A 14,147-nucleotide genomic window follows, 5' to 3' on the forward strand; every position below is an offset into this window, starting at 1 on the left:
CCCCCCCCCCCCCCCCCCCCCCCCCCCAAAGTTTTAGTCGGGGTATATAGTACAAGTCATGGACAGGTCAAGGGCTGTGAATTTTTGTTTACTGCCTGTCAAGGCTGTATCCCCACTTTGAACCTTAGGGTACAAATGTAGGGGCCTGCATGAAAACTTCTAAGCTTATCTACCAGCTTAGCTTTGGTCCGCTGCCACCATCACAAGAATTCCCTCCCTGGGAAGCCTTGAGAAACCTTTCACCAATTCCCTGGTGAACACAGATCCAAACCCCCTTGGATCTTAAAACAGGGAGAAGTTAACCATCCCCCCTCCTTCCTTCCACCCTCCTTTCACCAACTCCTGGTGAATACAGATCCAAACCCCCTTGGATCTTAAAACAAGGAGAAATCAATCTGGTTCTTAAAAAAGAAGGCTTTTAATTAAAGAAAAAGGTAAAAATCATCTCTGTAAAATCAGTATGGAGAATAACTTTACAGGGTAATCAAACTTAAAGAGCTCAGAGGACCCCCCTCTGTCTTAGGTTCAAAGTACAGCAAACAAAGATACACACTCTGGTAAAAAGGTACATTTACAAGTTGAGAAAACAAAGTAAATCTAAGACGCCTTGCCTGTCTTTTTACTTACAAGTTTGAAATAGGAGAGACTTGTTTAGAAAGATGGGGAGAACCTGGATTGATGTCTGGTCCCTCTCAGTCCCAAGAGCGAACCACCCCTTAAAACAAAGAGCACACACAAAAGCCTTTCCCCCCCCCAAGATTTGAAAGTATCTTGCCCCCTTATTGGTCCTTCGGGTCAGGTGTCAGCCAGGTTACCCGAGCCTCTTAACCCTTTACAGGTAAAAGGATTTGGAGTCTCTGTACACAGAGAGCTGTTACCCTTCCCTTTATAGTTATGACACTGCCCGTGACCTGTCCATGATTTTTACTAAAAATACCCATGACTAAAACGTAGCCTTACCCATGACTAGTTAACACTTTTTTCAACACGATTATCTTTGTTACACTAATGTTTAACAACAGTGTTAATTAAAACCTGTTTACTTAACGTGCTTTCTAACACAATTTATAGTCCCAGTGGTAACTAGGCCAATGGAGATGCTTGGCTACAAATAGGCGCCAGTAAGCAGCTTTGGCTTTATCCTGTGATGTGCTCCATAGGGCACACTGTAGCTGGTTGGGTGTGATGTAGTTCTCTCAAAAGAAATTAAGTGAAAAGAACCGTGGGGAAAGCCACAGGGACTGGGAGGAGTTAACTGTAAGATACTGTGCCAAATATATGATCTAGTGGTGCTGAGTAGCTAGCTCCCCAGGGTACCTGCTGTATATGGAAACTGAAATACTACCTGACATCCTTTTGCCTCAGATTCCATTCCCTGTAATGGAATCCCCTCTTCTGCTCCCCCTGCACCTGAACTGCCATGACAATGCTCTGTGAACCACTCTCCTAAAGTCCAGGCTGAGTTATCATGAAGGAGCTGCCTTTTCCCTTAATGAGCAGGAAGAACCATTTCAAGGCGCACGCATTTGCTGTTATTTTTCTTTATTTCAGAGGACAGCAAGACATGCAGGGCCCTGTAGTTAGCTCCCTTAGTGGGACTGGGATAGGAATAGCTGCTCTCCCCTTCTTTTCAGTTGGGCAACTCCTAAAATACAATAGCTGCTGCCTCCCATCTATAGACTGCAGGAATGAGCTCAGACCCAGGGCAAGGATGTCCTGCTTTCAGAAATGGGTAGGGTACAAAGCAGTGAAGTGCAGACAACATGGAGACACATGCCAGAGTGCTGCTGCTGTTAAAACTCAGCTAATTTGTTCCATGCATGGTTGCTTTGCTGAGTAATCAAAGATGCATATTCCATATGGTATTTAACAAGTTTTCCTCTTTGTTGCTGTTTTGATTCCCAGCAAATGTCTGCACAGCTTGGTTCACCTTTCTCTGCCAACTGGAGTGATAGACACAGATGCTTGTGTACTGGAGGAGGTGTGGGGCTACTTTGAAGATGCTCTGAGCATTGTAAGCACCACAGTAAGTTGAACAGAAAAACAAAAGATTGGAAATGATCCTGAGTAAGCTTAAAAAGTCCTCACCGCAATGAGAGCAATCAGCAAACAAATCTTAAAATATTTAGGCTCTCACATGCAGGGGCGTCATTTAAGGAGGCTGGGGAGGGTGGCTCTAGCCTCTGCTGAGTTTAGTACCTGAGGTCTGCGCTTGCAGTGTATTCCCTAGCCCCAGATGGAGCTCTTAACTGCGACACAGCTTGAGCGTGATATGGGATGAGTTCTGTGCTGCTCCCAGCTTCCATCCCCAGGGCAGGGAGTTTGTTTATAAACAGAGGCAGGCTGATTAAGATAACAAAAGGCTTGTCCTTAAATTAAATTAAGGATCCTTAGATGATCCTGAAAGTATTGCCAGGCACTCAAGTTAAAAGAGAGGAAACAAAGGGTAGGAATGAATAAATGGTGAGAATGGAAAAAAGTTAGTGGTGGTGTCCCCCAAGGGTCTATACTGGACCAGTGCTGATCAACATATTTATAAATGATCTGGAAAAGGGGGTAAACAGTGAGGTGGCAAAATTTGCAGATGATACAAAACTACTCAAGATAGTTAAGTCCAAAGCTGACTGCGAAGAGTTACAAAGGGATCTCACAAAACTGGATGACTGGGCAACACAATGGCAGATGAAATTCAATGTTGATAAATGCAAAGTAATGCCCATGGCAAAATATAATCCCAACTATACATACAAAACACCAGAGTCTAAATTAGCTGTTACCACCCAAGAAAGAGATCTTGGAGTCATTGTGGATAGTTCTCTGAAAACATTTGCTCAATGTGCAGTGGCAATCAAAAAAGCTAACAGCATATTCGGAATCAGTAGGAAAGGGATAGCTAATAAGACAGAAAAGATCATATTGCCTCTATATAAATCCATGGTACACCCACATATTGAATACTGCATGCAGATTTGGTCACCCGAGCTCAAAAAAGAGATATTGGATTTGGAAAAGGTACAGAGAAGGGCAACAGAAATGATGAGGGGTCTGGAACAGCTTCTGTATGAGGAGAGATGAAAAAGACTGGGACTTTTCAGCTTGGAAAATAAATGACTAAGGGGGGATATGATAGAGGGCTATAAAATCATGACTGGTGTGGAGAAATTGAATAAGGAAATGTTATTTACTCCTTCACATAACACAAGCATTGGGGTCACCTAATGAAATTAATAGGCAGGAGATTTAAAACAAACAAAAGAAAGTATTTCTTCACGGTCAATCTATGGAACTCGTTGCCTGGAGATGTGGTGAAGGCCAAAATATACCCGGTTCCAATAAGAACTAGATAAGTTCATGGAGGACAGGTCCATCAATGGCTATTAGTCAGGGTGCGCAGGGATCCAATACCATGTTCTGTGTGTCCCTAGCCTCTGTTTGCCAGAAGCTGGGAATGGGTGACGGGATGGATCACTTGATGATTACCTGTTCTGTTCATTCCCTCTGAAGCACCTGATATTGGCCACTGTTGGACGACAGGATACGGGGCTAGATGGGCACCATTGGTCTTACCCTGTATGGCCATTCTCATATTCTTATATTGAACCCTGATGTATCTGCCTCCCGCTGCAACCCCTTAGACCTCACACCCCTCCCAGAGCTGAGATAGAACCCAGGAGTCCTGATGGGGTCGCTATCTCTCTCTGCAGAGTTAGTAACCAAGTAAGAATATATATTAAAATTTTAAACCTAACCCGTGTCTTTAAGTGACTTGCCACAAGATGTCAGAACATGTTAGTATTAGAGCTAAGTGGGTCTATTTGATTTTCTTTCTTTTATATAGGAATTAGCTACAGTAATTCTGTCAGCTAATTGCTAAGTTATCTGACAAAAAACTAGCGTTTTCAAGTGCCTAAGTAGCCCCCAGAATCATGGTTAGTCACAGACACCCCAGTCTGAAATGGCGCCCCTGCTCACATGGGATAAGCCCCTTCCCAGAGGGATATAGTGAGGGCACCTCAAACTGAATATCTCCTGGATCCTTATGACTTAACTGAGAGAGTGTCCTGGTTTTTGTGGAGGGTTTTCTGAGACATTTTAGGCCGTATTTTTAGTCCTGGGTTTAGAAATTGCCTGAAGCCGGAGTATATATCCCACCATTCTCAAAAAAACCCTGTCTTTTTGCAAATACAACTTGACATTCCAGATCTTAGAATCATAGAAATGTAGGGGCTGAAGAACCTCAAGAGGTCATCTAGTCTAGGCCCCTGTGCTGAGGCAGGACCAAGTAAACCTAGACCATCCCTGACAGGTATCGGTCCAGCTTTTTCTTAAAAATCTCAAATGATGGGGATTCCACAACCTCCCTTGGAAGCCTATTCCCATGCTTAACTATCCTTATAGTTGGAAAGATTTTCCTGTCTCCCTTGCTGCAGTTTAAATCCATTACTTCTTAACCTGCCTTCAGTGGCCATGGAGAACAATTGATCACTGTTCTCTTTATAACAGCTTTAATATATTTGAAGACTTATCCGGATCCCCTTTAGTCGTCTTTTCTAAACAAGCCCAGTTTTTTAGCCTTCCTTCACAGTCAGGTTTTCTGAACCTTTTATCATTTTTGTTGCTAGCCTCTGAACTCTCTATAGTTTATCCACAACTTTCTTAGTGTGGTGCCCAGAACTGGATGCAGTACTCCAGCTGAGGCCTCACCAGTGCTGAGCAGAGCAGGACAGTTACCGCCTGTGTCTTGCAAATGACACTCCAGTTAATATACACAGAATGATATTAGCTGTTTTTCACAATTGTATCACATTGTTGACTCGTATTCAATGAGTGATCCACTATAACTTCCAAATTCTTTTCAGCAGTACTACCACCTAGCCATTTATTCCCCATTTTGTAGTTGTGCCATTTTGTTTTTTCCGTACTAAGTGTAGTACTTTGCTCTTGTCTTTATTGAATTTCATCTTGCTGACTTCAGACCAATTCTCCAATTTGTCAAGTTCCTTCTGAATTCCAAGCCTGTCCTCCAAAGTGCTTGCAACCCTTCCAAGCCTGGTGTCACCCACAAGTTTTAGAAGCTTACTCGCCACTCCATTATCCAAGCCACCTATGAAAATATTGAAAAGTGTCAGACCGAGGATGGATCCCAGTAGATACGCCCTCCCAGTTTGATAGCGAACCACTCATGACTAGTCTTTTAGTACATTCTTTCCAACAGTTGTGCACCCACTTTATAATAATTTTATCTAGACCACATTTCCCTAGTTTGTATAGATGAATATGTGGGACTGTGTCAGAAGCCTTGTTAAAAATCAAGATAATAGAATCAGAAGGGACAGCAAGGTTCAGCTAATCTAACTCCCTGCCAACATGAAGGATTTGTTGTGTCTAAACCATCCAAGACGGGTGGTTATCCAGCCTCTTTTTGAAAACCTCCAGTGAAGACGCTTCCACAATTTACGGAGGCGTTTGTTCCATTGTCCTACTGTTCTTAGAGTTAGGAAGTTTTTTCTGAGATTTAATCTAAATCTTCTATGCCATAGTTTGAACCCATTGCCTATTGTGTGCCCTCTGTGGCAAGAGAGAACAACATTTCTTAATCTTTTTTATGGCAGCCTTTCAAATATCTGAAGACAGCTATCATATCTCCCCTTCATCTCCTCTCTTCCAAACTACACATACTCAGTTTCTTTGCTCATATGGCTTGAATTCGATCATCTTTGTCACTTGCCGCTGGATCCTTTCCAGTTCCTCTACATCCTTTTTATACACTGGTGACCAAAATTTTACACAGTATTCCAGCCAACACCTAACCAACGCTGAGTAGAGCGATACTATCCCCTCCCATGACTTGCATGTTATGCCTCTGTTAATGCAACGTAAAATTGCATTTGCTTTTTTTGCAACAGCATCACATTGCTGACTCAGGTTGAGGTTGTGATCCACCACAACTCCCAGATCCTTCTCAGCCATGCTGCTGCCAAGCCAGTTATCCCCCATTCTGTATTTGTGTATTTGGTTTTTCTTCCCTAAGTGTGGCACCTTAGATTTGTCTTTGTTGAATTTCCTCTTGGCTATAGCCCAGTTCTCCAATTTTTCAAGATCCCTCTGAATTTTAGCTCTATCCTAGAGTATTAGCAACCCCCCTTAGCTTTGTGTCATGTGCAAACATGATCAGTATGCTCTCTATGTCTACATCTAGGTCATTAATGTTGATGTTAAACAACACCGGACCCAGAACAGATCGCTGTGGAACCACACTTGAGACCTCCCTCCAGTCCAACATCATTCTGTTAATAGTTACTCTGTTTGCAGTTGGTTAACCGATTATGTATCCACTTAATTGTAGTTCTGTCAAGCGTGCATTTCTCCATCTTACTTATCAGAATGTCACGTGGGACTATCAGGGGCCTTGCTGAAGTCCAGGTATATTATGTTTACTGCATTCTTCCAGCCACCAAATCAGTTACCCTATCAAAGAAGGAAATCAAGGTGGTTTGGCATGATTTGTTCTTGGTAAATCCATCCTGGCTGCTAGTGATTATCTCTTCATCTTCCAGGTATTCGCAAATTGAATATTTTCTACATTGCTCTAGTTGCTTCCCAGGTATTGAAGTCAGGCTGACTGATCTATAGTTCACCCACTCCTCCTTTTTCCCCCCTTTTAAAGATGGGCACAATGTTAGCCCTTCTCCAGTCTTCTGGGACCTCTGCTGTCATCCATGAGTTTGTAAATATTGTCAGTGGCTCCAAGATTTTGTCAGATAATTCCTTCAGTACCCTTGGGTGAATAGCATTTGACCCTTCTGATTTGAATTTATTCAAATTAGTCACAACATATATCACATCTACTGCATTCCCCTATCCACTAGGTCAGGTACTCTGTGAAAGAAGGAAATTAGGTTGGTTCGGCATGATTTTTTCTTGACAAATCCATGCTGGGTTTTCCTTATAACTGTATTATCCTCTAGGTGCTTACAAACTGATTGCTTAATAATTGTTCCAGTCCTTCCAGGTATCAGAGTTAGGCTGTCTAGATTATAAATTCCCTGGGTTCCCTTTGCTCCCCCTTTTAAAGAAAGAAGTACTATGTTTGCCCTTCTCCAGTCCTCAGTGTGAGGCTGGGTGAAATTTGGCTTGCAATGTTGGCATTGATGAATCAACTGTTTATTAAATTTCTTTGAGGGTTTATTACATTCCTGTTTTTCAAATGACCTGGAAATGGTTTTCCCTGCTGTCAGTACTTGCTATACTGCACTTACTTTTCAGGACCTTGTCTCCATGGGGACTGGCCTACTGGAGAGTGAAATCTTCCTTCTGTTCAGGCCTTGTTAGTCCCCCCTGGTTGTGTGTGCCTTCTTGGCAGGCCTGAAGTATAAACCAGACAGTGGAAACAGCTGGTACCCAAGAGCCAAAGCAAGATTTGGCCTTAGCTTATTTTCATCCATGAGCTTCTAAGCAATATGTTCCTTATTCAGCATCAGGGAGGAGGCTCAGGAAGGAGGAGGAAGATGAATTTGTTGATTTCCCCCCCCCCCCACCACTGTATTGGTTTCCCGTTAACTGGAACCGATCTGGGTTTTCAAGCTTCCATATGGTGATTGCCACTAAGGACAGCTCTCATCCTGGTTTTCCTGTGCTGCAGAACAGGAGCTAGCTTGGATACACAACTCCAGGGATGTGGTCTTCGACATCCTGAAATTCTGGGACCACTGCAGGTCATTCCAGGTCTGCACAACAATCAGTTCTCACCATTCAGTGCATGTTGAAAATGTTTCAGCCAATCTGCAGATAGATCATATGCAAGTTCTCCTGCCACGTGCAGCCACCATGGGGTCATTCCCAGTACCATAGGATTGTATGTTCTGTCCTAATAATAGACAAGAGTGCCGCATTCCTCACCCACGTTGGCAGTAAGCAGTTCGGAAGTGGTGCTGGTGAGTGGTGAATTATCGGAAAGACCATAGGGAATTCTGGCTTTTGCATGCCCTGGGTGAAGAACTTCCTTCTGTTTCTCTGTTCTAGTAATAAACTCTAATGCACCCTAGACCAGGTATCTTTAGGAGTGAAAAGCCTAATCTTTGCATTGTTGCTTTGCCTTGCTGGCTACTTTAGGATGATTACCCAGAGGTGGAGACCCTTTGGCTGATGACCAGAGCCTGGAATACAGGAATATTTCAGTACAGTGTTGGTAAATACAAGGAGGCGGAGCACTGGTGTGGGCTGGGTATGCGCTTTCTGAATCACCTGAGATCCCTGAAAAGCAGCTATGAAAGCCAGGTGAGTGTGAGCAGAAGGCAGGGGGGCAAAAACGGAGAGTGGTGGAGGGGAAAGCAGGGAAGAAACTGCTCCACAGGGAAATGGACAAGGCAGAAGAAGTCACTAGATGCTTAAGCAACATGCGTTATTATGGGTCTAAGCCTGGAATTGTGTTCCAGAGCTGCTGCTACGACTGTCTAAACCCATGGGGAAGAGAGAACATAATGGATGTGGCACACAGGCAGAAAGGAATTCATAGTCCTGATACTAGTGAGCTTGTGCAAGCAGCTGAGTGGAGGTACTTTTCAGCTCAGCTGTGGCTGTGGGCAAACCTTTGGCTCTATGCTGGCTTCTCCTTGTGCAGGGTGGCCAAATTGCAGCCTGTGCACTATATGCTGCCACAGCATTCTACAGTGGGACATATTTCATAGACATGTTGGAGGCATGAAAAGTTCAGATCCCGGCATGAAGTGTGGCTGGCTGCTTAGATAAAGATGGAGACACTAGTTATTGCTGCAGGCTGCACCACTCTATCCATGATGAGGCCAGCTGCCCGCTGTTCCATTTTAGGCACAGCTTTGGACAAGCTACCAGTGTGACCCTCACTGAGGCAAAGCTTGTGTGCTGCCGGGGGGGGGAGGGGGGCGTTGCATTCAGTATGAGGGGCTGCAGGAGTCTTAGGATCAGGGCAGAAACTGTTAGGGAAAAGAATAAAAGTTTGAACATGAGAGGTAGAGGAGAAAAACCTGGGTAAAGTTCTCTGACAGGTGTTGTACAGGAGCTCAGATTGGATGATTACAATGGTCTTTTCTGGCCTTATATTCTATTACTATGAAAATTGAAAGAGACACAGGGGAACAGGTCTCTTCCCCAATCACTGCATGCCCAAGCAGTTATCTCTCTTTTTTAATAAGATTGCTGATCACTTAACTGAGCCTCTTACCACAGTACTGGGAAACAGTCATCTAACCCATCACACTCATGCAGCTACAAGCAATGAAACATTGGAAGCAATACAACTAACAATGGAAGTAGACAGGCAGAGAGGACATTCTGCAAAAAGGCAGGTGCTTTAATGAATTAAAAAGAAAACAGGGCTTTTCTATACACACAAGTAGCACCAGTGTCACTAACAGTGGGACGGTGCACTGATTTAATTAGATGCTTTTACATTGTTGCTCTAAGCCAGGTTTAAACCAAACTGAATTGCTGTAAGCCTGGCATTAAGTGATGTAACTATATTGCTGCAGCATCCCATCTTTAGTGAAACCAGTGCAACTTCTGGATGTAGACCAGGCAGGATTCTGCCGTGCAGGACACTTCAATGATCAGCCCTCTGTAGAGAGCTGTATAGCTTTTCTTAGCCCTTTGCTACATCAGTTTCTTTCTGTTGCTCTATTACTTTTGGCTCCATTGCCCTTAAGCCTACCCATCCCTACTGCAGCAATTTATAGACTGGATGATGTGTGCAGTCATCGTGCATTATCTTACACACACCCCTACACTGGCTCCAGTTTAACACTTATTGGTTGCGGGCTGGTCAGTAGTTTTTGTGCCCATTTAATTGTATCAGTTTTTGAAACACAATCCCTAGCGTGGCTGCAGTTGTAAACAGGGCTGTCAGTTAATCAGTTAAATCAGGCGATTAACGCAACAAAATTAATTGCGATTAAAAAAATTAACTGCAATTAATCACAGTTTTAATCGCACTGTTAAACAGAGAATCCCAGTTGACATTTATTAAATATTTTTGGATGTTTTTCTACATTTTCAAATATACCGACTGTGCTCACTTTATATTAATTTATTATTACAAATATTTGCAATGTAAAAATGATAAAAGAAATAGTACTTTTAATTTACCTCATACAAGTACTGTAGTGCAGTCTCATTATCGTGAAAGTGCAACTTACAAACGTAGGTTTTGTTGTTGTTACATAACTGCACTCAAAAACAACAGTGTAAAACTTTAGAGCCTACAAGTCCACTCAGTCCTACTTCTTGTTCAGCCAAGCGCGAAGACAAACAAATTTGTTTACATTTACAGGCGATAATGTCACCTGAAAGTGAGAACAGGTGTTCGCATGGCATTTTTGTAGCCGGCATTGCAAGGTATTTACGTGCCAGATATGCTAAACATTCGTATGCCCCTTCATGCTTTGGCCACCATTCCAGAGGACATGCTTCCATGCTGACGATGCTCGTTAAAAAAATGTGTTAATTAAATTTGTGACTGAACTCCTTGGGGGAAAATTGTATGCCTCCTGCTCTGTTTTACCCGCATTCTGCCATATATTTCATGTTATAGCAATCTCAGATGATGACCCAGCACATGTTCATTTTAAGAATACTTTCACTGTGGATTTGACAAAATGCAAAGAAGACACTATTGTGCGATTTCTAAGGATTGATACAGCACTCAACCCAAGGTTTAAGAATCTGAAGTGCCTTCCAAAATCTGAGAGGGACAAGGTGTGGAGCATGCTTTCAGATGTCTTAAAAGAGCAACACTCCAATGCGGAAACTACAGAACCTGAACCACCAAAAAAGAAAATCAACCTTCTGCTGGTGGCATCTGACTCAGATTATGAAAATGAACATGCATTGGTCCACACGGTTTTGAATAGTTATCGAGCAGAATCCGTCATCAGCATGGAGGCATGTCTTCTGGAATGGTGGTTGAAGCATGAAAGGACATCTGAATCTGTTGCACCTCTGGCACGTAAATATCTTGCGATGCCGGTTACAACAGTGCCATGTGAATGTCTGTTCTCACTTTCAGGTGACATTGTAAACAAGAAGTGGGCAGCATTATCTCCTGCAAATGTAAACAAACTTGTTTATCTGAGCAATTGGTTGAACAAGAAGTAGGACTGAGTGGACGTGTAGGATCTGAAGTTTTACATTGCATTCAAAAATAAAACAGTTATTTTTTGTACATAATTCTACATTTGTAAGTTCAACTTTCATGAGTAAGAGATTGCATTACAGTACTTGTAATGGGGGAATTCAAAAATACTATTTCTTTTGGTTTTTTTATAATGCAAATATTTGTAATCAAAAATAAAGTGAGCAGTGCACATTTTGTATTCTATGTTGTAATTGAAATCAATATATTTGAAAATGTAGAAAACATCCAGAATATTTAAATAAATGGTATTCTATTTTTAACAGCATGATTAATTTTTTTAATCACGTGACAGCCCTAGTTAAAAGTTATACTGCTATAAGCACCTTTCCATTGGTATAAATGCATGCACATTAAGAGGGATGGGCTGCACTGATTTAACTAATCACTTTCTAAACAGATATAGTTACGTTGGTTTAAAAAACCCAACTGTGTGTAGACCAGTGTGTAGCTCAGGTTGTAGGAACACGCTCTGACCCCTGCCCCTTCCCCTCTAATCGAATGGCGGAGCTTTGTTTTTCTTTATCTGCTCAGAGGACTGTTGGTGGTTCTATTCCCACAGATGATTGGTCTTTACAGCGAGGTGCTGGATAAGTTGGACAGAGCAAAGGGTTTCCTTCCAAATGAAGAATAACACTCAGTGCAGCAAGCCAGGGTGATGGCACCCCCTGTAAACATTCAGCTGGATAGAAGAGACTGCTAGCTCTTCAGCGAGTGCTGGGACCAGCAGCCAGGGCCTGCTCCTCTTGGCCATTTGAAAGCTATGTACTTTTAAGGAAGTTTTTATTGGAGATGTAACTGTTTTCCTTCAGGGACTTGTATTCATGCTATAGAGCTATTTAACGGTAAGAAGCTGAGTCATAACTATGAGATGGGGCTGCTGTTGTACAGCCAGGCTAGTTTAAATGTCGGAAGTAGCCATGTGAACAATAAAAGTGTTCCAGCACTATGTGCATCTTGTGGCTGCCACAGTTGTCTTCCTACATAAATATTTACTGGGTTGTTTAGTTTTCAGTCCATTTCAGTATGGACGGGCATGTAGAACTGCTGGCCAGGATTGCAACTATCAATCACTTTGTTATAATAAAGAGAATAGGTGGCTCGCTCACGCTGTCACACCCAAAATGCTAAAGCTCTGGCTAGTGCTGCTGTTTATAAACTGCTAAATATAACATCCTGAGTTAGTCAATGCTGACCCTTAACCTCCCCAAAAGCAGTACACAGGCTGGAGACTCCATCCACAGCCGGATGGATGGGGTGAGCAGACACCACCCCACCAGCTAAAATTTCATAGGACTAATACAACCTGACCTAAACAACTTGGTGCAGCCTCTGTTTCACAAGCAGCGTTATAGCTCAGTAAAACTGGTGTGCAGCTGCCATTTCAAAAAAGCAAATAGAATGTTTGAGTAGGTCACACACAGAACTTAAAACATTAGTTACATGCTCACTTAAAGCAGCTTGCGTTGTGATTACCTTAAGAGACAGCTGAGTGGGGAAGGAGTGCCTTCGGGGATACACTGTCAATATATTTCAGCCAGGGCTGCCCTATGGTAAGCAGACATGAAGAACAATTAAGTAAATGGGCATTTCATAGGGGGTGGCCCACAGAGCTGTAGCCTCATTTATTTGCATGCAGTGCAACTGCTCTTCATTATGTTAGGGACCATTGGGTTGACAAGGGCAGGGAGTAGTTGCAGCACACTGCTACACCTCATGCTGAACTATGAGAGAGGCATTGGCACTCAAGTGATCTCAAGATTTGGACCACTCACTCTACCCCAAATGCCCAGGAGGGACAGTGATTTTTTTTTTTCCAAGGTAATCTGAGAAAGCATGTGGATTTTAGAGCACTTACCTAGAGTAGTGCTACTACCACTTAGAAAAGATAACTCCAGCTTTACTGAAGGTGTCAGCTTTGCTGCTATTTGGAAGGAAAGTTGAGAATCAGTGTCACAGTGCAACACTGGCAGATGACATAATTCAGCTGTACGTGCACAAGATCAGCAGCTGGTGCTTAACTCCCACACTAGTGCACAATTGGCAGAGTCCAGGCAACACTGCACCCCCTCCTGCACTTGTTAAGTGCTGTATGAAAGGGCTGTATTAGCAGAGCCCTTGCTCATGGTCAAAGATGCTCCTGAATGTAAAAAGCAGGCTGCAATGTTACTCTGTATAGTGAAAGTATTATTTCTGTAGGCCTGACACAAGAGAGTGCCTGTTCCCACTCAAGCTTTCTTCTTCCCTCACTTCTCCCCCCAAAAAATCATTTAAGCCAAACAAACAAAATAAACTTTGGATTATTTGCCTTCTGTTTTTTCAGGCTTAGGGTTCACAGTTTCATGCTTTTCTCTACAACAATCTGGCTCCAGGAACTGCCTTCATTTAAAATAAAAAGATTACTGCCAGGAAGGCGTGGCATTTTAGAGAAGCTTAGGCCTGGTCTACACTTACCCCCCAATTCGAACTAAGGTACGCAACTTCAGCTACGTGAATAACGTAGCTGAAGTCGACATACCTTAGTTCGAACTTACCGCGCGGTTCAGACGCGGTCCACACGCGGCAGGCAGGCTCCCCCGTCGACTCCGCGGTACTCCTCTCGCTGACGTGGAGTACCGCAGTCGACGGCGAGCACTTCCTGGTTCGATTTATCGCGTCCAGACCAGACGCGATAAATTGAATCCGGAACTTCGATTGCCAGCCGTCGAACTACTGCGGTAATGTAGACCTGGCCTTAGAAATGTGAAGCCTAAAGGCTCAACCACCAGAGGGCAAATTAAAAAGCCAACATTTAGTTTTAAAAATCGTGGCATAAAGCCAAGCTAATGGTTGTGGGGGCCTGATTAATGACCAGTCTGCAGTGTGATGCCCCATCTCCACCCAGCAGCTGGAAGCCAACCCTTATCTAGGCCTCCTCCTGAGGTGTTCTGCAGCTGGTAATTAGCTCATTTCCTGAAGACTGACACAAGCAGATGCCATTGCA

At 43.2% G+C, this 14,147-nt stretch overlaps 1 protein-coding gene across 5 annotated transcripts in view; it reads left to right on the forward strand.

The window, feature by feature from the left end:
* TEX11 (testis expressed 11) overlaps positions 1 to 12,316 on the forward strand; it is a 106,828-nt gene extending 94,512 nt beyond the window's left edge. For 4 of the 5 annotated variants that reach the window (XM_026653050.1, XM_026653052.1, XM_026653053.1 and 1 more), the window contains 3 exons: positions 1,906 to 2,026; positions 8,113 to 8,277; positions 11,727 to 12,316. In XM_026653050.1, the coding sequence (XP_026508835.1) occupies positions 1,906 to 2,026; positions 8,113 to 8,277; positions 11,727 to 11,798 (358 nt within the window). In that variant the 3' untranslated portion in view covers positions 11,799 to 12,316. The remainder of the gene's footprint in view (positions 1 to 1,905; positions 2,027 to 8,112; positions 8,278 to 11,726) is intronic. The other variant, XM_026653051.1, reaches the window with a different exon arrangement.
* Positions 12,317 to 14,147: the final 1,831 nt, after the last annotated feature.

Source organism: Terrapene carolina, unplaced genomic scaffold (assembly GCF_002925995.2).
Source record: "Terrapene carolina triunguis isolate 2854851 unplaced genomic scaffold, T_m_triunguis-2.0 Scaffold131, whole genome shotgun sequence".
In the NCBI taxonomy this organism is placed as follows: domain Eukaryota; kingdom Metazoa; phylum Chordata; order Testudines; family Emydidae; genus Terrapene; species Terrapene triunguis.